The sequence below is a fragment of the Oryza brachyantha genome, chromosome 5 (genome assembly GCF_000231095.2).
Source record: "Oryza brachyantha chromosome 5, ObraRS2, whole genome shotgun sequence".
Classification (NCBI taxonomy): Eukaryota; Viridiplantae; Streptophyta; class Magnoliopsida; order Poales; family Poaceae; genus Oryza; species Oryza brachyantha.
Window position 1 is genome coordinate 19,998,829 of NC_023167.2, and position 24,303 is coordinate 20,023,131.

The 24,303-nt window shown below is 42.5% G+C and overlaps 2 protein-coding genes across 7 annotated transcripts; both read right to left on the minus strand.

Annotated features, from left to right (window-relative positions):
- Window positions 1–4,288: 4,288 nt before the first annotated feature.
- On the minus strand, window positions 4,289–16,287 carry LOC102700433 (chromatin modification-related protein EAF1 B-like). Of its 5 annotated transcripts, none has more exons than XM_006654813.3 (23): window positions 16,196–16,287; window positions 15,647–15,850; window positions 15,501–15,555; window positions 15,318–15,415; window positions 13,801–15,235; window positions 13,612–13,725; window positions 13,205–13,459; window positions 12,529–12,714; window positions 12,255–12,335; window positions 11,842–11,896; window positions 11,211–11,758; window positions 11,079–11,132; window positions 10,913–10,970; window positions 10,614–10,786; window positions 9,832–9,870; window positions 9,646–9,726; window positions 9,239–9,376; window positions 8,908–9,027; window positions 8,350–8,450; window positions 7,918–8,130; window positions 7,452–7,824; window positions 5,095–6,432; window positions 4,289–4,642 (listed from the first exon to the last, which is right to left on the minus strand). In XM_006654813.3, the coding sequence occupies exons 2-22, from the start codon at window positions 15,751–15,753 to the stop codon at window positions 5,164–5,166; spliced, it is 5,553 nt and encodes a 1,850-aa protein (XP_006654876.1). In that variant the 5' UTR covers window positions 15,754–15,850; window positions 16,196–16,287; the 3' UTR covers window positions 4,289–4,642; window positions 5,095–5,163. The 5 variants fall into 5 exon arrangements, with proteins under 5 accessions (XP_006654876.1, XP_040379855.1, XP_015693012.1 ...); XM_040523921.1 differs by having other exon boundaries at window positions 7,443–7,824; XM_015837526.2 differs by having other exon boundaries at window positions 5,095–6,489; window positions 7,443–7,824.
- Window positions 16,288–18,116: 1,829 nt separating this feature from the next.
- Window positions 18,117–22,401, minus strand: LOC102700898 (casein kinase 1-like protein 2). 2 transcript variants are annotated; one of them, XM_006654814.3, is made up of 14 exons: window positions 22,107–22,398; window positions 21,974–22,014; window positions 21,421–21,490; window positions 21,196–21,344; window positions 20,965–21,060; window positions 20,812–20,882; window positions 20,630–20,691; window positions 20,413–20,476; window positions 20,240–20,324; window positions 20,040–20,166; window positions 19,825–19,907; window positions 19,666–19,726; window positions 18,864–19,006; window positions 18,117–18,741 (listed from the first exon to the last, which is right to left on the minus strand). In XM_006654814.3, exons 1-14 carry the CDS (start codon window positions 22,180–22,182, stop codon window positions 18,463–18,465), a joined length of 1,407 nt encoding a protein of 468 aa, XP_006654877.1. In that variant the 5' UTR covers window positions 22,183–22,398; the 3' UTR covers window positions 18,117–18,462. The 2 variants fall into 2 exon arrangements, with proteins under 2 accessions (XP_006654877.1, XP_015693253.1); XM_015837767.2 differs by having other exon boundaries at window positions 18,582–18,733; window positions 22,107–22,401.
- Window positions 22,402–24,303: the final 1,902 nt, after the last annotated feature.

The following is a 24,303-nucleotide window of genomic DNA, read 5'->3' on the forward strand; positions in this document are numbered from 1 at the left end:
GGAGCGGCGCACGGCGAAGGCTGGCGGTGGGAATAACGGCGCCCAGGGCGGCGGAGACTGAACGCGGCGCACGACGGTGATGGCCGAGCGGTGCACGCACGGAGGAAGAGGAGGGGGAAGCAGCGGGACGGTGGCACGGGAAGGCGAGGGCGGCAAAACAACGGCGTGACGGCGAGGACGTCCCCGGCGACGGCGGCACGTGGCCCCTAGCACCTGCCGACGGCATAGGGAGACCGACGGCGGTGGTGAAGAGGAAAGAGACAGGGACAGGGGAGAGGAGTGCTCACCGACGGAGGTGAAGGCGGGGGCGCGTCGGTGAGGTGGTGGCACACGCGGCGGCGAGTCGGCATGGGGGAGACGGAGGTGGCGACGGGGTTGCGCGGCTCGGAGCAGCAGCAAGTGGCGGGATCGGGTGGTGGCGACAGTCGAGGGAGAGAGAGGCGGCAGCACGGCGACGGTGCCCGACGGCGACAACGCACGAGCACGGCGATGCTCCGACAACGGCGGGGTCACGACAGCGATGGCGAGGCGGGGGTGACGACCGGCGAAAGGGCAACGACGACGGCCGGAGCGCGCGAGGGCACGGCGGTGGCGGAGATTGCTCGGCGGCGCTAGCGCGGCGCGGGAACAACGGTGCACGGGCGACGAGGATGGCGAGGGCAGCGCTCCGCAGTGGCGAACGATGACGTCCCGAGGCGACGACGGCGTCGGGAAAATGATGACAGCGCGATGTGGGCGGTGCGGAGAGGTGTGGCGCCCGGCGGAGATCAGGTGGAGGATGTCGGCCGATGGTGAGCGGCAGGGCGCACTCGCGGTGGCACGAGGAAACAGAGGAAGGGAGGAGAGCGGGCTCACCGGGGTGGCGCGGTGACGACGGCCGATGCGACGAGATCGATCGGCGGCGGGCGACGGTGGCGCGGCGGCGCTTGCGGAAAGAGGCGGCGGTGGCGCGCAAGGAGAGGGGGTTTATAGGGGCGCGGCGCCGGCTGGGGCGGGGAGGTACTTAGCGCCGTGGCCGGGATGCGGCGCCGGGATTTGCGGGCGGCGGTTGGCGGCGGCCGAGAAAAGCGGAAGGTGGGGGTGGCGGCGCGAGCGGCACTCGTGGCCATGGCGCGACAGAGAGCGACGGCGTGGCAGCGCTAAGCGGCAGGACGGCGCAGCGACGCGGCGACACGGCGAGGTGCGGCGCGACAGGATGGGGGCGTGGGCGCAGGGCAGCGACCATAAGTGCGAGCGGCAACGCGGTTGGCACAGCGAGGTGACGCCAGCCTGACAGCGGGGCGGCAGCGGCAAGGAGAGGAAGGGGAGGGGATCGGGAAGAGGCGGCGCACTCCGACAGCGGTGGCGACCTGCGCGTGCAGAGGCGAGCAAAGGCGAAGAGGGACCGGCGGTGGCCAGGGAGACGCGACAGCGGCCAAGCGGCGACGGCGCGCTAGCGGCCGCGGCGACCGAGCGATGGTGACGGCGACGTGGAGCAGCGGCGACCCGAGGGCGGCGCGGTGGTGACGGCGAGCAGCGGGAGCACGAGGGAGGAGTGAGGTGGTGGCGTCGGCCAAGCAGCGACGCAGCTTGGCGGCCGAGCGGCGGACGCGACCGGAGCAGCGGCGCACGACGACGGCGCAACCAGAGTACTGGCGCATGACGACGGCGCAACCGGAGCGATGGCGACACAGGCGCGGCGTCGTGACACGAGCGGGGGCAGAGAGCGGCGCAAGCAGAGGCAAGGTGAGGCGGCAAGGGGTGCGGCCGACGGTGCGATGTGGAGAGGCCCGTGGTGCGGCGTGGCGGGGAAGCGGCGCGCGTGCGGTGCAGCGCAGGGCGCGATGAGGCAGCAGCCCCAGCGAGGGCGTGATGCAGCTCGGTGCAGCGGCGAGCGGAGGACGGGGACGACCCCGACAGGTGGGGCCCACCTGTCGGTGTCCCGATGAGAAGGGAGGTGGCCTGGACTTGGCGCGCGCGTGGTGGCTGTGGGCCGTGGCTCGGCCCAGGCGCGGGAGAGAGGAGGGGCCGATGGGAGAGAGGCTAAGGTGAGCTGAGCGGCCCGCGGCTGACGGGCCGGCCCAGTGGAAGGGAAGGAGAGAGGAGTGGACAAGGGAGGCGATGTGGACTTTGAGCGCGGGTTGGGTCGCGGCTCGGGAAAAGCGCGAACAGAACACGCACTGGCAAAACGGAACTAAAACGTGCACGAATTAGAGATTCGTACGATGAATTAGATCCGAAACGCGAAACCGTGAACTGTTAGCGGAACAATGGCAGGAGTTAACGACCCGTTAAATTGAGATTTAACGACTCGCTAAACTAGAATTAGATGACTTTAACGTTAAACCAATCTACTTGTACGAAATTGAATTTCATACTGTAGATCAATCTCGCGTTAGCTAATTAGATTGGAAAACCTAAGCAATTACACGGTAGATCAAAAATAGATTGATTCGCATGAGTAAAACATATGCGAACCTGAGATTTGGTGGAGAGATCAGCGACGGATTGCTGTTGTTCCTCGCTGTTCGGGTAGTAAACCTAAACAATTAAACGGTAGATAAATTTAGATCGATTCGCACGAATAAAATATATGCGAACCTAAGGATCGGTGACAGATTAGATCGGTTTTCGCTGCTACGAATAGGGATGCAACAGGGCTGCTAGCGGCTTGCTGCGCAGCTGCTGGATAAGGGGCGACACAGCTGTAGCGGAGGCGCAAGAGGCGACTGGAGGTGCACAGGAGAGGGAGACGGGGAAAAGAAGCAAGGCTCTAGGGGGTATTTATAGGGGGAGCTCTATCCATCTCCTATTAAAAGGGAATAGATAAGGTGTCAAAGGGATAAAAGTAGAGTCCTAATTAATTGGAGCTAGTTTTACTGTGAGAGAGGAGGTGGAGGGGTGCACGATGTGGAGAGGAGGAGGACATCGTACAGGGAGAGAGGAGGTGGAGCTCGGCCAGGAAGGAAAAAAAAGGAGAAGGGGAAAAGGAAAGGGAAAAAGGGAAAAAGAAGAAAAAGGAAGGAGGGGAAAAAAGAAAAGAAATTGCCTCCAATTTTGCCGATTTTTATTATGTTTATTAGAGCAAATTTTATTCTCTGAAATTTAAATATAAATCCTGTTAATAATTTAAAATGCTTTTGGGACATTTTAGAATGTCCGAAAAGCTTCCAATTAAATTAAATTAATTTACACTGCTTTTCTCCTGAACTTTAATTAAACAAATTATTTTTAATATATTATTTAATTAATTCTTGGCTTAGGTAACTCAGGGCATGACAATAGGGACGCACACGAGGAACCCGAGAGCATTTAAATGATTAGATTTTGACTTTTCAAATTTAAATTTAGTCATTTATGTTAGGTTTGTCAACTATAAACAAACTCTACATCCACATCTCCAAATTTGATAAAGAGGAGGATAACGGGTGGGTATCACAGGACCCACAAATAATGACTCGTAAGATTTGGCCATTTAGGAGGTATGTTTAGTCATTCAAATAGTATGATAAGTTAAATAGATAGTCTCTTAGAGGATATCTTTTGTACAACATTGTTAAAATTTAATATGACACGTGAGATGAATAGTCTCCTAGAGATGCTTAAGCACGGAATTCCCACTTTAGATTGCCTATAAATTTGAGTCATTCTTACAATCCAATCCTTTTATAAGCTCTCGGGGCTTTTAGACTAAATGGTTTTTGATGAATTTTGAAGGATTAGATTTCGACAGAAAAAAATTGTATATGATTCTTTGTAAATTTTATAGGTTTTTTAACATCAGTCCTTTTTTAAAAGAAAAATACCTTTATGTCTATCTCTCTTCTAATTGGCTAATTCCTACATTTTTCTACGCTCGATCCAAGCAATTATTCTTCTAGGTGTTATATGCATCTCTAATTCAATGGATATTATTAATGGATTATATTGATAGAGCAATTTTCATTTTTTTTCTTTTCTAGTGTGTTTTGAAAATCCTGCCTTACGAATGAACCCTCAACCAATTCCTACCGATCATACTAAACAAGAGATTGAGAAAAAAAAACAAATTCCCATCATGATCTCGCCATGTTTTTTTCCTCTAAACAAATCTTTCGCTGGCGTAGCCGACGTGCACAATCAGCAAACTGGGCCATTTCCAACACCAGCTTCCCACACAGCTGATTCATTAATCACAGTCAATATAAACCCAAACCAAACAGAAGCTTTGCCTTTGGCACGTTCTTTCAGACTGATGGTGCAAAAAAGCACCGCGGCAAAGTAAAATAACACCGAGTGTTTCAAATGACACAAAAAAAAAGTTTGTGCATTACAATATGCAAAATAAGCACTTTTGCATTCACTAATTTGTAAGTTAAAGCATACTGCAGGGTTAGACCCTATATCTTGACTCTAGAAAGCATGGACCTCACATTAAAAATATACAGTTGGGCCCAGGATTTGCGTCAGAATCCACAAAAGGGAAAATTGAAATTTGACGTTGCAAGAGTCACCTCCAACTGCCTATCTAGACTGCATAAAACATGTTTTCACCTTCCAAAGGTGGACCTAAAATGGCATGCAAACAACTATCTACCTGACATTAAGGTTATTACGATTAGCTCCAAAAGTTGAATTAACATCAGTATCATCCACAGCTTCCATGTTACGGAGTCACTGACACCTGGCAAGTCAGACAAAGTCAAAATATCAGCAAAACACTCCCTACAATGAATATAGAACAACGTGCTTTAAATTACTATTCCCTTTTGTTCAATATTATAAGACTCTCAGGCCTTGCATATATCCATTTATGTACTAATGAATCTAAATAAATACAAAACATATACATTGAATCTAGATAAATCTAAAAAGTCTTATAATATTGACCGGAGAGAGTACTTCACAAGGCCCTCTGCTTTTTAATCATGTACTCCGTATCAACTAGAATGCACGACTCAGATTTCAATATTGTATGTACCTCTACTTTCAAAAAAATGATGAATGGAAAAACAAATGCTTCCACAATTTACTTAATCATTGAATTGACATAACAAACTTCCAATTTAGAATTCAAAGACAATATCCGTTAGGACTTAGTAAATCAAAAGGTAAGGAAGTTAACAAAGTGCATACCTGTACAATAACTTTACATTTCAAAAAAGGGTTGTTATGTAAAAATGACCAACCCTGATTAATTTATCATCAGCCTGGCCCAGGATTTAATGGAGCATATACACTGCCTTGAACAACTGGTATCTGCTGGTTTGGGGACTGCTGTAGCTGCTTAGATTGTTCCTGGTGCCACTGGCCACCATACATATGAAAACCACCTAGTGTTTCCCTTTCCAGCGCATCTTGAGAAGAGCTAAGCATCATAGATGTTGAATTAACTGCAACTGAATCATTTGACAACTCGTGCTTCTGCTGGCTTATGGATGGAAGTCCAGTGCTGCCTGACCCTGTACTCTGAGGAATAGAGGGTGTTGGAATTATCTGATTGTGTTGGACTTGAATGACTTGAGAGTCTGTCCTACAACCAGAATTCATTTGGAGGTTTTGGGGCATCATCATTGTTTGGATGCTATTCTGCAAAGAATTGGCATGCCGGTGTTGCTGTTGTGTAGTCAGTGGAGATTTAGAATGAAGAGGAAGCTGCTGCGAAGTTAAGAGTGCCCGACTAGGAGAACCCTGCGATACACCTTGGATACCAATATCTGGCAACTGTTTTGGTGATTGAGGCAATGCAGAACTGTATAGTTTATGTTGATTTACAGGATGAGGAATTGACGGACTTGATGTTTTATTTCCAGGCAAAGTTCCTTGGCCATGTTGAATCATTTTATTCTCTGTAACTTGCTTTTTGGAAGATGTGGAAACAGCATTGGTTGGAGTGGTGTCGACTGTAGTCTGAGGTATCACCATGTTTCCTCGTCCTAAGCTCTTCATAAGCTTAGCCTGTTGACTACCTTGATTCCTTTGTTGCTGATTCTGTCTAGGCTGCTGTTGACTCTTCTTCGACTTATGTTGTGTAGCTGTAGCATTGGTTGGTTGACTGGGAATTGCATAGCTATCTGGTGGGTTTTGTGCAGCTTGCTGCCGCTGCCTCTGTGGTTGTGAAGCTGGGGCTGGCGAGGCTGCAGGTGATTGCTTCTGCAGTTGACCTTGCGAGCCATTATGTATACTGGGTACTGCACTTGCTCCAGGAAGATCATTCTGTTGCTCAGGCACCATACGTTGCTGGCTGTGCCTTTCTTTAGCCAAGCGCATGGCATATGTTTGCTGCTGTGAATTCGAATGGCTGATCCCTTGGATCTGAAGATGGTGTGGGTTTCCAAACATGTGTGATGGCTGCGAAATCTGATGTGTCTGTTGGTGTTGCTGAATAGGAAAAGACTGAACAGGTGAAGAAGATGCAGCATTGGAGAATGGCTGATTCATGCTGCTGATGCCTTGAGTATTTCCCTGTGAAACCTGCATGTGGAACTCTGGCATCATAGTCTGCCTATGCTCTTCCATATTCTGACCAGGCTACAGGAAAGGAAATATAAAATCAGCTAGTCCCAATTTTTAACAGTTATAAACTCAATAGTTCAGATAGAATAACAGAGGTATTTTAACCTTCATAAAGCTCAGTTCACATAAATAACAGATGTTATGCCTCTGATACTAAACAGGTGTTAGAATGTTGGATGAGCTTTAGATGCTTTCGATGAACTTTTTAACCTTCGAACACAAGTGCATGTTACACACAGAACTATTTAGATTGCCCAGATGAAAATAATAGCAACATACTTGTCATCAATGTACCTTCAAAATGTTATAAATTTCATAGTTTTCTGATTGCCCAAGGTACAAACATGTGGACACCTATTAAAATATCCATTTAGTAACACAAGGTACATTGGTATTTGTGTAATTAGTTAACTGGCAACAATTGACAATATGAACTATGACACAGTGAAAAATTCGAGCAGCAAATTACTAGAGAAACTGCATAGCATCCTACACAAGCATCCACTGTGATATGATCCGCAATATGAACTGATCTAACATCATCATGGCTGCCAGTACAGATAATTTAGTTTTTCATGGAATAATATAAGGTCAATTCCTTGTTTACATAAGCTTGCTGGCAACATTGGTGCAATAACAAATATAGCAAGTAAGCAGGAACAGTACTCATAACCGAAATATGAAACAGCACATGCAGTTTTTTTGTGAAACTATTATATAGCATAATACGACTCTTTGTTTATATAAGTGTGCTAGAACCATTTATGCAATAAGAAATACTCATGAATCTGAACATAAAATAATGCATGAGTGATTGGAGGATGGAACTGGAAAGGACAGCAAAGACACTAGGAAAAAGCCTCATTTTTTTCTCTCTAACTATAAGAGTGATACTAGAGAAGAGATTAAAATAAGTCTGTGTCAGCAAAGAAAGCTTTAACTAAATAATAAATAAAGGGCAGGCTCACATGAAGCACCTGCATAGGATTATGTGACCGTATGGTTGTGTTTCCAGTGGCAGACATGGCTCCAGGATGGACATTTACTGCATGCCCACTTTTGGCTGATACATTTCCAGGTGAAACCACATTTGGCATTCCAGGGGAACTATGCCTAGGAAAGCCTGCAGTAGCAGCAGGCATACCTCGATTTAGACCTGTCATCATTCCCATGCCATGGGTACTAGGCATCACACGAGCACCACGATCAACTCCAGGAGGAAATGTTCCTGAAACAGAACCACCAGTATGCTGAAGATTTCTGCCACTAAGCATCTGGTTATAGTGAATCTTCTGTTGCTCATCACTCTGTAAAGAGGTACATCTAGGAATACCGTATTTATGAGCATCCCTGAAGCAGAAATTGCAGACACAAACGTTTTAAATGAATTTTACCTTGGACTCTGCTTATAGCATCTGCTAGGAAGTACAATTAAGCACTTACCTTGAAGAGGCACTAAATGTTGAATGTGGCGATAAATTGTTGCCCAAAACGGTACCAGGAGAGCCTGTAGACCTGGAACTCAGAGTCGAATTGGGAGCAGTAGGGCCATTGGAACCATGATGATTTGGTGGTGTTAACCCATTTGTATCGTAACCACTACCAGGTGTACTTGTATCTAGGTTTGAACTTACTGCATCGCAGAGATCAAGCGGCCTGTTACAGATTGCACATCAACATGAGGTGACTACTGCATGCTTTTATGGCCATCAAAGTAATAATACAAACTAAATAACAACATGAGGTGAAATATTTTATTCCCTCCATCCCAAAAAACATATATTTCTGGTGCATAGCCAGAGGTAGCTATATTTTGGTTGGCTGTAGATTTTCAACAAGGAGATATTAAAAGGAACACTTAAAAGCATTACATACGTCAAAGCGCCGCCGGATAAGTTATTTGGGAATGCTTGTGTAAGAGCAGCAGCATGAGAACTATGTGGTTGTATGATCGACTTGAGTTCCTGGCTATTACCCTACAGGCAAGATACAAGAAAAGCGTACCATAAGAAATACTTCCCAGTGACAACATAATAGTAGCCAAAAAAGTACTCTGGCATAATGTAAATAATGCATTAATACTTCATAAGAGTTCAGAAAGATGATTAAGACATGAAATGCAAGATAGTTCAATGAAAGAGTTTACTACCACACCATGTTATCAAATATTGCATAAGAAATACATATACATAAAATTATATTGAAATAGCAAACTAAATAGACAAGCATGGCTCTAGAAAAAATACAAGTTGAAGAGTAGATACAATGAATACTTTGGCTTCACTGTTGCAACCTAGAATTCTTGCAAGACAACAAAAATGTTTAGTAAGATTTACCTAATAGTCGTTATAAATGTAAAAATAGTTGCATGATAACATTATAAACCACTAACAAATCAATGCGACCAAAATGATCATAAGAAAAAACACAAACCTTTCTACGTCTGGATGAATGCATTTGTCGCATGAGTAGAATCATTTTTTCAAAATGTGCCTTGAGATTTTCTTCCTCAATTGGTCCTTGAAGCCGTTGAAATAACTGCCTAGCACTTCCCTGATGGTCATACAAATAAACACGTTAGAAAGTCAGCGAAATGTTCAACATATCTTCGCCTATTGTATTAGTGCTGAAGAAACTGATGATCAAATTCAGAAAGAAGGTATCACAGAGACTAAATAGGTCCAACATCACATTTCTGTGAGATGCACCTGCATATGTGGCAAGCAATAAATATAAAAGCCAAATGAGGAGTGGTACAACATGCCTTTGGAATGCCCGGCAATGTAAAATGATAGTGTTGCGATGAACCAGAGTCCTCTGCACTGTCAGCACCATCACCAGAATTTTTATCCACAAGAACCTTATAACGCTCCTTGCATCCTTTAGGTTGCCTATATACAGACTGAATGACAAGGTTTACAAAACTCAAATTAATCAGTGAAAGATTACTAACAGTGACCCATAAAATTATTATGCTGAAATTTAACACAAGAAATCATTTGAGAAATACAAAAAATATATAATGTTTCACTGAAAGTAAAGTCTACAACAGAAACAAAACTTACTCCTAATAGCATCTCCTCCCACTAAACTAAAATGCCTAGAACTAAGAATGGAAACAGATCATGTGGTACAACATAAACAGAGATGCTATCCCAGGTATAAAATCACCTTGAACTGCACAATGCTATTAATCGCGTCGCTTACTAATTCCCAATTTTGACCCAAGTCATGGACGAGGACAACAAGAGCCTGAAATTTATGATATTTAAGTCATTACCACAAATCATAGTGAAGAATACATATATCAATCGAAGACATCTACCAAAAGCATAACAGTTATGTGCACATGCGAACCTGGTCCTCAAAATTTGACCATCCACCACTGGAAGCCAGCTACAGAAAAACATAGGAAACTTCAATAAGAAAATTGTGGGAAAGATATCCTATTTGCACAGCATGAGTTATCAACACAGTATAATGTTTGAATGTTCACAATTAGCACAGCTCAACGCAAAAAGGGAAATTGTCTATCATGTTAAAATCCAGTAGCAAAACCACCAACTGAAAATGACCAAATCGAAAGGACAAGGTAAGACCATAAGAACAACATACATGCAAGTCAAACTTTAATTAGATCAGTTGTTATAAATATTGGTGGGGTGGGGGGGGGGGGCATTGTATTCTGACGAGTAAACTTTAATTAGGTTAGAACAGCATTTCCTCATGATATAAAATGGTTCCCACCAACAAAAGAAGAGCCATCAAAAACAAATTACACTAAACTTGCTATCCCAGCAATCCTTTTCTATATTGTTCACTGTATTCCTGCCATACAACAGAAATAACTATAAGCTTAGTACTTCCACCTGCTTGATTAACCTAACTGCGCTGATTCTATCTTGACCGACCAGCAACATAGGCACTAGGTGGAACTAGCTTACTGGTCTATTGCCCGCAGAAAGAGGAACATGAAATAACAAAAGAATCATCTAGTTTCAACCATAATTAAGGTATACAGAGCAGATAAATGTGCATCACAGCAGATCAAAGGTCCCATCTTTGATCACTGACAAAAGTATGGTGTTTATGCAAATGAAGAGAAAGATGCATGGTCGTAGTTGGTGAAATCATAGTACCTTCAGTGCTTTGCCTTTTCTCCCGCGATCCCTATTGGTGATTATCTTTATGATTTTAGCAGAATTTGCCATGTTACTCATCTGTGATGCAACAGGAGAAGCCTCCTGTGAAATATCTATCCCTTGCCTCATCAATTTCAGCTTCTTCAAAGAATGTTGACCACCATGGGCCGCTACAAATAAATCAATAAATGAAATGTTAGGAGCTGCTTAATGCTGTCTGTCAAATAACATTTAAGTAAATATTTTATTGTTGTATGACAGTGTACAAACACAGTAAGTAGAGGGGGTGAAGTTACCAATATTCCATTTTGAATCAAATTGTTCGGGATCTGATTTTTTCTTCAGAAAATCCTTCTGAATAGAATGTTTATGTAAAAACTGTTAGTAAAACCAAACTAAAATTGCAAATAAATCTAAATAGCATTATTAAATGAACCAAAATGGAAACAAAGAAGAAAATACCTGGTCATATTGAGTAAAGAAATCAGCTTGGGTTCGTTGATCATAGATACGGCCCTGAAATAATAGGAGAATAAATTTACTTGGACAAACATTGAAAACAACATTAATTGAGATCATGCTTAAAGAATTAACCTTTACAGAAGCCAAGGCGGAGGAATTGGCTGCATTCTGAGTGGTCTTATATCCTGGATTCTTGAGCTTTTTCTTCTTGTTAGCTTTAGTGAACACTGTGCTACCATCATATGGCAACTTTCTGTCAAAATCAACTGTTGATTCGAAGTCTGAATTTTTCCATGGCAAGGACCCCCCGTACAATGAACTTTGATCATCTTGGTAGGAGCTTGTGTCTCCACTTGAAACATCTGTTTTACTTGTGACTTGGGTGGTTCCACCAACACCAGCAGGGAATGGGCTTATGATTCGTTGTCTAGCAGCTGTACGGACACGTTTTGTAGGAACTGCAAGAAAAGATGAAGCCCTCTTCCCATTCGATAACTTTCTTTCCAAGTATGGTTCAAAAGGCACGTGAGTACTTGTTTCATATGATCTTGCACCATTAATCCTTTGCTGCCCTAGGTGTTTCTTCTGGCCCATCTGTGATAACAAACCACCATCATATGCTTCAGATAAGTAAGTGCATGTCTCCCCTTCATCCTCATAGACATTCTCCTGAGGTAAATCTGAAGCGAAAATGTAAAAGCATTAGGAAAAGTAAAGACATTGCAACAGGGTATTAGTAACATAGGGTGCAGATAAGTATCACCTGCAGCAGAGTCACACCCAGATGCCTCATAGTCATCCTTGAGACCAGCAGCCTTCTGAAATTAGCAAAGTCCACCAGCAAAGTGATTAAAGCAATGCCAAAAGAGAAAATACAATCACATATTTTCCTTTTGGCGCTCATGCAGTCCAGTACTTCCAAAAAGTACAAATGCAACAGGTTAACGAAACAGACTGCAACATACCAGCAGCCAGTAAAGGTTTAATACAGCATTGGGAACATTTCAGACTACTATTGTCAACAATATTAATTCTTAAGAGTCCTAGATTTGTCTTCTCTATTTGTTTACACATATAATGTCAATCTATCTTGTGGTCCAGCATTTTAATTAAACACACTCTACATGCAAGAAATGTAATGTGCCTAATATGTTCATCAGAAAAATTTCTCTTCACCTTATGATGTACAAAAAGAGATTCCACAGACTCCCTGTATGCTTGCATTGCACTAGGTGCTACTGTATAAAAGAGATTTCCCTGAAATTCAGGAAAAGGATCAGAAACAACAGCATTTGAGTTAGTATTTATGCATGTTTCTAGTTGTCAAAACAAAGATAAGTGGTTCTATTGAGTGTTTATCAGAGCAATTAGTGTGAAATATGTTGACGAAGTATAAGTGATGAAAGACATCAATCATAAAATGGAAATGCAAAAAGTTACAGTAATTTACTTCTGAAAAAAGATCAGACACTTTCAAGGTGCCAAAGTCATTTAGCCGGTCAGGAGTAGGTGGTGCTTCAGCCAACACAAGAGAACCAGATGTCTGACTGTTATACTCAATAAATTTAACTGCATAATCCTGAATTCGAGATTGGTGAGGACAATTACGCTCTTCTTTCTCCAATGATTCATTGCCCTGTTCAAATCCAAGATTGTGTCAACCTGACAGATGAATATCGACTGCTCTGCTGTAACAAGTATATGCCGATTAAACTGCCAAAACAAGATTCTGAGAGGGTAAAATGGCAATGATAAGACTATTGTACACAACTCCTGATTTTTCTGATAATGTATAAGTACCCAATATCCTTCAATATATTGCACTACCAGCTAAATACCCATGCTTTGCTACGGAGAAATATGAATTATATGTATGTTAGTATTGTTAGGAACTTATATTTTGGAGATGAAAAATAGAACCAACATATAGGACTATTTTGAAATATTTTATATACATAAATAAGTAGTTGGTAAGACAATATATAATATAGTTGGTGGATGGCAGATTCACTGCCACCACCATTACCTTTTTTTAAAGTAGTATAGAAAAGGTGAACATATGTGACACCATGGACACAATAACTCATCACTATTGAGAAAAGGTTATGTGAGACAGTTTTGTTTACCTGAGATTTTTCAGCTTTCACACCAGTGTGCTTTGTCTTCTCAAGCATATGCGAGTTGTGTTCTTGAGTAACAGTTGTCCTACCAGTAGTTTGCAAAGCCTCTGCTGAACGCCAAAAATTCATGATACCTTTTATAAGGCCTCTTGTAACAGCTTTCTGCTTCCTCTGAATGATTGCTTCGTCAAATTTTGCCCGACCTTTAGACACAATCCAATGGCAAATCTGAGCTGCAGCCATATTTTTCCACAGGCGCTCCTATCACATAAAAACAAAAATATATATATATAGTAATACAGTTTATATAAACAACTCTTAAAAAGAATGGCACAAGAACTTCGGTAAGGATTGCACTTTAGCTAAGAATAGCATAAGGGAAAAACAAAATCAGAGACCAATTAAGAAAATACCTGCATGAAATCATTTGCCATCCAAGCCATCTCATCAAGGACAAAGTCCCAGTGACCCTTTGTACTCTTCTCCAAAGACATATCAGATTGTTCACCAGCCCTCTTAAGGCTCACCTATTGAACAACATTATTTCATTCTTTTCAGAACAAGATTAACACCATAGTAGAAAAATACATAAACTAGCATACCTCTATAAGACGAGCTTTTTTAAGGATAGAATCTTCATATTCCTTCTGTGCCATTTTGTCCAGATTCTCTCCAGATTTTTGAATTTCGCTCTCTATGTTAGATTTTTCAGGCAGAGAAATTTTAGGCAAAACTGGGCCTGCAACAATGGGATGGATTTTAGGCAAAACTGGGCCTGCAACAATTGGATGGACAGGGTTACAATTCCCAAGACAACTGTTTCTTCTTTCTGAACCTGGACTTTCCTCGTTATCCATACTATGACCAGGAGATGGACGGACAATATCCTTCTGTGCAACTACTGCACTGTCACAAGCTTCCAATTCATCTTTAACATGAGCAATGGTGCTTACTTCAGGTTGTACACAATTGGAATTTTCCTTAACAGAAGTAGACCTGCTAAAACCTTCCAGCTGACCACTTTCCCTGACACCCTTGTTAGAAATTCTACTGGTGGCCAGGTCTTCTTGAGGCTTACCAACAATTTTCATGTCACCTTGATTAATTTTGCCATCTGCAAGATTATTAGTAATATTTATGGTTTCTTCACAATGTAGATCCACTATATTTGTGCACAATGTTCCAGATTCTACAGCACACACTGGACCGATGCCACTGTCATCCGGTTCACCAACATGGATAGAGGTCATGCCTTTATCCGATTGACCATCCTCAACCTTCTCATCATAAGCACGTGTTTCCCTTGCATGGTGTGTAGGTTTTGTGCTAGAATAAGATGTCCTCAATATAATGTTGGAAGTAGAATCCGGGGTCCCTACAGATTCACCTGCTGCAACTACCTCACCCTCACCACATTCACCAAGCTGTTGGTTGCCATTCACATTGGGCAACAGTTCGACAGCTTTGCTACTATCATCACCTTGTGTTGCTTCGTTCTTTACCAAGTGGTGGCTTCCACAAACGGTTTGAATCCCATCCAACTCCATTGCAACCTGTTCATCAGAAGATGTGCTCTTGATTGCATTTTCATGCTTCTGCCCTGCCAGTTTTAAAACAGAAACAGAACATGAACCATGACCATCTGCCTGTTTTCCCTGTATTACACCTTTTGGTTCAGAACTTTTAGCAGGGACCACAGGTGATTTGATTGAAGCAATCTCCCTACATGGCTTTGTCCTGTTGCGTCGAACGTATGCCTGGCTCTTCACTCCAAGGCGTGATAGAACAGAATCTTCAGCTTGTTTTGCATTGTTGTGACCATCAGTGGGCAAGGGCTGCTTAGACTGAGCTGCAATAGTTCTCTTGGTTCCTCTTTTTACAATCTTCTCCTCTACAACATCACTGTTATTTCCAAGAAAAAGCATAAGATTGTCTGCTGTGTTGGTTTCACGACATGGTGAACTTCCTGGTTTGCCATTACTCTCAACTGAATCTCCAGGAGGTGATGCAGCAAATGCAAAACTACCTTTAGCATCACTACAAATGAAGGAAAATAACACGATCATAGATGAACTTATAATGTTGTCATCAAACGCTATATTGGGAAAAAAAGTGTTACCTTATTGTATTCTGTTCAGCTATTTGATCTGTGAGAGAAGTTGACTGTACACTGACCGATGCTACATGGACAAATTTGAAATCCAATGGGTTCCCTCCCTGCAAACACAAACAAAAAAAAAGGAATAAATTAAACAAAAGGAAATATCAGAAATCCAGTCTGAATGATAACAAAGAAATATACTTTCTCTAGAAACTCCAGCTCTCTCTTGCGTTCTTCACGAACATCATGCTCCTGCCTGAAGTTGAGAAATCATATTATATGCGCTGCATTTCCGTGCCTAGAATTCAGAAAAATGGTCGAAATGTTTTCTCCCTCCTGCAACATACCTGAGCTCCTCCTGCGCTTTCTCAATGGCCAAACTGCGTGGTGAAGATTTGTTACTAATGCTAACACCATAATTGATGATTCCACCCATAGAGTGTGGTTTCACCATACAATGGCCAAATCAGGCTGGCATCACCCACACATGACTAGACGAAGAAGCTGATTACTCGGGGATCAGGACATGCACAAACGCATGCAGTATCACCCTGCAAGAGCTACAACAGTAAAGACAATGAAGCAGAAATAAATAAGGGCAAGAGCACTAACAGTGAAGACGACTCCGATGATAACAACTTAAATAAGGGTGTGACCCCCGCTGCATTTGTATCATCTATATGAAAGAAATAACAGCACATTGATGGCTCCAACGTGTAAAGAACTTAAATTGAGAAGCACATTGACAGACAAGTAAAATGCGGCAGTGTTGTTCATTGTAACCTAGAGCCTCCCATGTCATAATCCAAAATGACAAGGGCATGTATATATTTAATTTATATGAAGAGGGTGATCAGCCAACGGGGGGAAGGGTTGGAGAGAGAGAGAGAGCGTACCTGTGCAGAGCTAGGGTTAGGGTTTGCGGGGTGGAAGGCGGGGCAGGGGCGGAGCGGGGTGCGGGAGTGAGAGGATAAGACGGGGAGGGGAGGGGATGGGTGGGCGGCGGGGAGGAAGGCGAGGATGGTGGATGGCGGAGGAGGGCGGGGGTCGCCGGAGGCGGGGGGCGCCTCCTGTCCTGTCTCTCTCTCTCTATCTCTCTCTTTCTCTCTCACACACAGACACACTACTCTCTCTCTCCCTCTCTCGGACTCGCACTGTCGCACAGCAGCCAGGAGAGAGAGGGAGAGGGGCGCGCAGCGCAGGAGTAGACAGACTGACTGATGATACTTCTTCGGCCCACTGGACGAACGAACGGCCCATCACTATTATTGGGCTGAAACAATGTTTGCCACACTGACCTGTTTAACCATTTGTCTTATTAAAAAACCATAAGTATGTTTAAAGTTCCTTTAATGACAAAAACAAATAATAATTATCGTATTATTTAAGATAAGGTGAATAGTCAAACATAAATCTAAATCTAAAGCTACTCCAAAGACTTTTGTTATTGCTTAAATTCATGCATTAATCAATATATATAATTTATATATACGTCTACACACATTAATTTATCTATAAATTTAGCCATGGGTACAAAATATTACATGATGAAACAGGTTGAGTACCTTAGAACAAGAATAGAACTCAATGAAATAATTAAGGAGATCAAAGGAAAGATTTCGCATCACATTGTCACATGCATGCTGCTCTCCAGTTACGCCACAAGAAATGAGAAAAAATAAGTAGCTTGATCGATCAGAATGTTTTGAGAGAATCCATCCATGCGGGACACACTTGCCATTTCTTTTTCTACTACTACCACGTTGAACAAACATAAATCCATTTGGATTGCCAAATGAAACACAAGTTCTACGCCTCCAAGCACGTGGAGGCCAAATTTTGTATTTGAACAAGCTTAGGGAACTTCGGGCAGCTATGCTTTGGGAAATTTAACTATTTGCCACTGTTAGAAATAGTACCTCTTCAAATGCCATCTTTATAATAGCTCTTACACATTTACCATTGGAGAGATAAACTTTCTTAATAATTTGTCATTATTGCACACGTGGCGTACCAACTCGTATCGCCAGCGTGGATGAGGACGTAAATATTTGTTTTACCCTTTGTGGGCCCCACAAGACAGTGGCTCATGAACACTTGCGCCCCGATGATCTTGTTGTTGTATCTCCTTGAACTCCCCACGTCTCCACTCGCATGTACAAATCCAGCGGCACCGACCAGGGGCAGCGGCTGCTCTCGGTGGCCATGAACTCCGGCCAGTGAAGCCCCATGGCGAGGACTGGAGGAGAAACACCATGCGCTTGCTGCTAGCCACTGCCCCATAGATGAGCCACTCCTTGTAGGGCCCACAAAGGGTAAAACAGATATTTTACGCCCTTGTCCACGCTGGCGATACGAGTTGGCACGCCACATGTGCAATAAAGGCAAATTATTAAGAAAGTTTATCTCTCCAATGACAAATGTGTAAGAGCTATTATAAAAATAGTATTTGGAGAGATGTCATTTCTAATAGTGGCAAATAGTTAAATTCCCCATATGCTTCTATGCATAAAATCTTCAGCTTACTCGGAACAATCTGTTGCCTCTGTCCCATAATATAAGAAATAGTTAAAATCCCTTATATCATGGTAAAAATATGTATTTTTAGAATCTACGAAATAAACTAAAAGCCTTCCCAAGCATCGCTAGTCCTATTGCCGGTTCGCAGCGGTTACTGCTCTCACTTACATTGCTTGTCAAAATACATGGCAAGCTAAATCCTCATATGTACATTGACATTCATTCATCAAGATTATTAGCAACCGAATTACTTTCAAATTCACCATGCTATATGCTCTACATTATCACCAGCAACAGCATAACTTCTTCTCATAGCACTTGACCACAAGTTACAAGAGGTTGAACTCCTCTCCCTGATATTCAAACTTAAAAAAGCATCCCCAACTTCCCCACTGGTCATCGAATTCCAGTTTCCAAAGAAGCACATGGCATGAGAGCCTGCAGAAATCTCTCCAAATACAACAAGATTAAGGGGCTACCGCCGCACATGTCTGCACAATGAAAACAAATGGGAACCTGTACAAACAGCCTAAGCATTGGCATGAGTCCATGAAACAGTTGCTAAGAACCATAGCCCCTTTAGACCCAACCAAACCTCTTATTTTTCCTGGTCTTTAGCACCTCCACTTCAGCAAGCGGTGATTCATGGAGCAGGACACTGATGATTGTGAATCCTATCATCACCATCGAAGCTTAGGCCCTGGATGCCCCGGATGGTGGACTCGTAGTTCTTAGCGTTAGACGTATGCCTGCCAGAAGACGTGCGCCTGTCATGTTGACTCGAACGCAAGAATGCCCCTGGACTTGCATCTGTTGTGCGACTACGTGACTGGTCAGCTTCAATGCTTGGTCCTCGGCTATTTGAGACAACAGGTCGCCTTGAGGATCCGCTTGACCATCCCAAAAAAGTCGAACTGGAGAACTACACGCCATTTAAAGTTCAGATATTACATAGCAATTGTATATATAAAGTAACTCTTCAGGGGCTCACTTTTTTGTGATGGCACTATCAACATCAGACATCATGAAACAATCAGAACTTACCATTGCATCTTTAGAAGTAGATTGCTCATGTCCGATAGGGGATTTCTGCTTGGCTAGGCTGCCTGCATTTATAGCTGGAGGTGGAACTTGACGCCGCACTGCATCCATATCAGACCATCCACTTCTCCTTCCCTCTTCAGTGGCTACATCATATCATTAGACAGTTAACCAACTAACATCTAGCAAGCTTGTTAATAGGCAAGACTCTACTGCATGGAATCGAGCAATCTCAAACTTTTGTGAAACATTAGAATACTAGAAGAGGAGGCCATACTTATTTTGTTGTTTGATTATAACGTAGTGGTTTAGAATAATGCAGTTCTTTTAATAAAAAATGTTGGGATGGCTAGAAGGAGCTAGCCATCCAAATGGAATTAAGAAAGGAGGAGCCACATATTTCCAACCCTTCATTTCCAGGCGGAAGGTGAGAGGTTCAGGATACAAACCCAGGCTGCAGTGTTCACCAGTGAACGCTTTTGCCAACTGCGCTAGAAGCGCATCTCAATGCAGTTCTTTTAATGGCTTGACACAACCAGAGGATAAAATCTAGCTTCATTCCTACTTTAACAGAATTCATAATCATCAACCCGCCTGTAACTCATTCACACTAACAGTACCCTTTTTTCCATATCTTAATTAGGGTAGTTGGTGATAGTAAGATTGTTTTATTGGAATTTTTTTAACCAGTTTATTGAATATTTTTATGGCTATGAATTGATAGATACAGAAAAATACCAGAAATTTATCCATGTGAAAATAACTAAGCAGCTATTGTACAATCCATTACAGTATAAATATATACCTGACAGCCTATTATTGTTTGCTATAGGAGCCATCCCCGAGCTTTGTCCTGTTGCCGGGGCCTAAAATAAGATACATCAGCACAAAATGAGTTGGAACATAAACCTCCCACGTGCACATGCACTGAGGAAAAGAGGAGGGGCAGTTGCTTTCAACTGACAATGGCACGTGGTGGAGCACTGGTCATCTGAGACTGTTGATACTTCAGGATTGTCCAGTCAAAAACATAATCAAACTGAAATCCTGCATATAGAGAAGAAATCCCTTCAGGTGTTTTCTAAAGGTAGCATTTTGCAGTGTACAGAAGGCATAAACATTGCTTAATCACTAAAATGAATATTGAGCATGTTTTTTTTTTAAAAAAATGGCACCAACCCTCTCGAATAAAAAGATCTCTGAACAATCTCTTCAAGTATTGGTAGTCTGGTGCATCTTCGAAGCGTAGCGAGCGGCAATAATGGAAGTAAGATGCAAATTCAGTAGGATATCCACGACAGAGGGCCTACAGTTGAGATAACACAGTGAGAAGTAATACGGCAAAGGTGGTGACCATAATTTATAGAATAATTTCTAACCTCAGTTGAAGTAGCAATTTTCCTTTCACTGATTTTCTCGTATTTTTGTTTTTTGTTCCCAGCTTTTAGACCCTGCCATGGTAGGCTGACAGAAACAAACCATAAGTTAATACAGAGGATACAACTGAGGCAGAAGTACACAAGAAGAAATTACTTGAGTTATGTTGAACCACCTTCCTCTTAAGAAGTACATTAGTACATATCCAAGAGACTCCATGTCATCCCTCCGGCTTTGTTCTACGAAGAAGTGTAAAATCATATTATGGTATTTAAACAGGAAGGCATATGAAAAGGTAATAACATAAGCTTATCAGGAACAGATAACATTATGCCTTGAATCTTGACACTGCTACTGGAGAAAGTCTATGTAGAGCAATCAAATAAATTTACCAATTCCAAGATGTGTGTTTACACTTGCATATCTCGCTGTTCCCGTCAAGTTCTTGTTCTCCCTGTGATTAAAAGGAAAGAGGTGTGTTTTATTTGGAAGTACTATACAGACACTACTGTGTCATTTGGAAGCCATACACAGCAACTACTGTTTACTTTCAGGTGGATTGAGATTTCTTTACCTATATGGGATGTGCTGGTGCGTTGATGTATCCCTGTACTTCTTTGCAAGTCCAAAATCTATGACATAGACCTATAGAGATAATGAAAGCAGTGGCTAAGTATACCTATAATAACTCCATGAATACGAGCAGATCAAGTGAACATAACTATACCTGATTTGCCCTTTTACCAAGACCCATTAGAAAATTGTCTGGTTTAATATCTCTATGCAAGAACGACTTGGCGTGAACAAATTCAACACGATTGATCTGAAAGGTAGAAGATGATAGAGGAAAAACCAATGAACTGAAATCAGTTGATAAATGCTCGGTTTGGGCAGGGTAATATCAGAAAGATAACCAAATGGGATAGCAGGTGGGCTTAATATTGACTGTCAGTAGTACCATTTGATCAGCAAGCATCAAAACAGTTTTTAGAGACAGCTTCCTGTTACAAAAACTGAAAAGATCTTCAAGGCTTGGTCCCAGCAAGTCCATTACCAAGACGTTGTAATCACCCTCTACACCAAACCACTTAACATTTGGAATTCCAGCTGCAGACAAAAAGGGATGTCAGTTTAAGGAAAAGCCAATGGATAAAGTAACGAGCAAGCATCAAGCATGCATTACTTCCTCCCTGGAGTATTCTGTACAGCTTTGACTCATACAGCAGTTGTGGATGCTTGGTCTTCACATTTTCCTGGACAGAACATTGGGAATTAACAAGGGTATTATCAATTTTAGTAAGGAGAGAAGAGGGCTGGTGGAAACAGCACAAACAATAATACTACTCTCACCAAAAAAAATAAGGAAAAAAACATGCAGCATTACATCAGATCGAGTTCATGCTTGCTTGCTTGTGATGCTGGGGTCAAACAATTTTTTTAATACTAATCAACCACAACTGGACAGAAGGTAGTATATCCCTGTGGTACATCTATATATAGCTCTTGACAAATCATATTTTGGCATAGAATTATTGACAGAATGAAAGCTTAGAAGTAAAAAAAATCAAATCTGTCGGGATAGACTATCACCAATGCAAGTGCGTTAGAGAATATTATTAACAGCAGACTAGATTAGTGTGCAACCCCCCATCCCCAATCAAGCGCATCCTAGATCCCCACATCTGAAGCAATCGAAACATAAATCGCGAAGTACAAAGCAACGGTGGGCAACTCACGAGCTTAATAGCGACCTCCTCGTTGGTCTGAACGTTGGTACCTGAAAAACACAGGAACAGAATCAGAGGCTAGTGCGTAAAGACGACACCTTTCGAATAAAAACGAGGACTTTGGGCAGAATTGCGCACGAACCGAGGTAGATCTCGCCGAAGGAGCCGCTCCCCAGCTTGCGGCCGACGCGGAACTTGTTGCCGATGCGCGGTTCCATGAGAGCGCGGACCGAGCTCTCCGGGACGATGCCTGGAATCACGACAAGCGAGCGGGTCCTGCCATACGGGGATCGAACCCCAATTCGGTGAGCTGCTCAGGGGGAATTGGGAGCTAGGGCACGAGTGGATCGGAGTGAGGGGAATGGGTGGGGATTTCTCTCTCTCTCTCTCTCTCTCCTCCTTTCTCTTTTCTGCGTGTTGCTCGCGAGCACGAGGTGAGGTGTTGGTCTGATAACACAAAATTATTAAGAAACCGAGGTGTTGGACTGTAAAAACATGACGCTGACGGTTTGCCTGTCTGCTCTGCCCCCCGTTTCCTCTCTACCTCATCTGGACCTGCTCCATCTTCTCTCCTAGCTAGCTAAAATTGGAACATCCTACTCTCTCTTTTATCTCTTTGGCAAATTTCACATTTTTTTTTAAAAAAGATAGTAGTCTCTTTACTTACAACATGTTTTGGAGCTCAACCAAGATATTCGTTAAGACCTCTTCTGATCCATATATGTATGGATTCAGATCCACCAAAATACACCCCATCAACGACGAAAGATGATACGACGACGAAGCAATGACCGGATAGCTCAGAATAGGAGTAAACAGGGGCACTAGCGGATAGCTATGGTCGCATCTATGACATGGGGGAGAAGGATAGGCAATGATGGTAAACCATGGAGGAGGTGGTATGGAATCCATCCTTGGCGCCGGAAGAGGCAAGGAAGCAAATGGGGAGATTCGTGATCTCCTTGGTTCTAGGGAAGCCGATATGATGAAACGAGATGTATGGTTTTGCCTACGTATATTGTGATCCATGGAAGAAGAGTGAGATGCTAGAGAGCGGAAAAGAAAGAAGAGGCAATCAGTGTTAACCAAGCAAGGATGAAAGGTAGCCTAGGTTTTATCGATGGAGGGGCCTAGGAGAATGTGTGTATTTAATACTTTGCTTAACATAGACGCACACATACAACTGTTACCTGATGGATACTTGCCCTTCCACATCTACCACGGCTAGATAGTTGTCTTTCATCGATTTGCTAAAACCATTAGTCGGACTATGTTAAATTTATAAACATCACAATTTAAACGTAGATATAGCATGGAAATATTGGAGCATAGAAAATCATAATGTCAAGGCATATCTGCACTCAACTACGGCTAACATCGAACATTGTCTTACACTGAGAAGTTACGCATCAATTATGATTATCCAACACAATATACAGTTTTTATGCCGACCTTATTTGACAACAAGAGAGTAAAGTTGATGAACAAGCGATGCAAATGATATGGCTATATGTCACAACTAATTGCACTCTCTACTAAATTTCGAGTGGCTTCCTTCCCTCCATCTCTATGTCCCCTGGCTGGATGGACTACATGATATAGATGAAATAAATTGGAAATAAACCAAAGATATATGAAGTCTCAATAGTTGTTGAATAGATAGAGTAGATTAAGATTTTGCGTAATCAGATCCATGCCTCCTATATCACTGCCAATTTAGCCTAGTACCATCAACACATTATTGTTTGTTTAAATGGAACTAGTTATAATGGATTAATGGTAATTGAGAGCGAGAACTGAGCCTTGGATCCATTGTAAACAGATCAAATAACTCCACGAAGGAACATTAACAACATATCCAGCAATCGATTCCAAGAGTCGGAGGAATGTGTTTCAGAAGGTTAAGGTTTTCTTCACTCAAGAAGATGCTTGTGGTGGTCGCTGCCCAAGTTTAGTTTGTTTAGTAGTTCGGTTGGGTTTTTGTAAGAGTTTTATTTTAATTGTTTTTTAGGATGATGGCTTTTGTGACTCAAATGTCATAGTGTGTACCTAGCCTAGTCCTGCATTGATATTTAAGTACATGTTATTGTTGAAAATTGGTTGAATTTCTAAGCGTGACAGTTAATCATTCCATCTACACATGGCTTCAAGAGAACCTTCTATTGCTTAAGTAGAGAAACAATGTAAAATATAATAGTTATACGAGAAGAAACTAATTTATTCCTAAAAATCTTATCATTTCTCGCATGCCAATGAGACGACCTCAAGGCATCCAATAATGAAATCTTATATCTAACAATTTCATACAAGCTCTACCTAACACCAAATTATAAAAATGT

Coding starts and splice junctions, on each gene's coding strand:
- LOC102700433 (XM_015837526.2), bottom strand. CDS start 15,753: ATGGTGAAACCACACTCTATGGGTGGAATCATCAATTATGGTGTTAGC. Junction 15,556..15,646: donor AAAGCGCAGGAGGAGCTCAG/GTATGTTGCAGG, acceptor TCTCAACTTCAG/GCAGGAGCATGATGTTCGTG. Junction 10,787..10,912: donor TGATTCAAAATGGAATATTG/GTAACTTCACCC, acceptor ATTTATTTGTAG/CGGCCCATGGTGGTCAACAT.
- LOC102700898 (XM_006654814.3), bottom strand. CDS start 22,182: ATGGAACCGCGCATCGGCAACAAGTTCCGCGTCGGCCGCAAGCTGGGG. Junction 20,477..20,629: donor AAACACACATCTTGGAATTG/GTAAATTTATTT, acceptor ACTTCTTCGTAG/AACAAAGCCGGAGGGATGAC. Junction 19,007..19,665: donor AAACAATAATAGGCTGTCAG/GTATATATTTAT, acceptor GATATGATGTAG/CCACTGAAGAGGGAAGGAGA.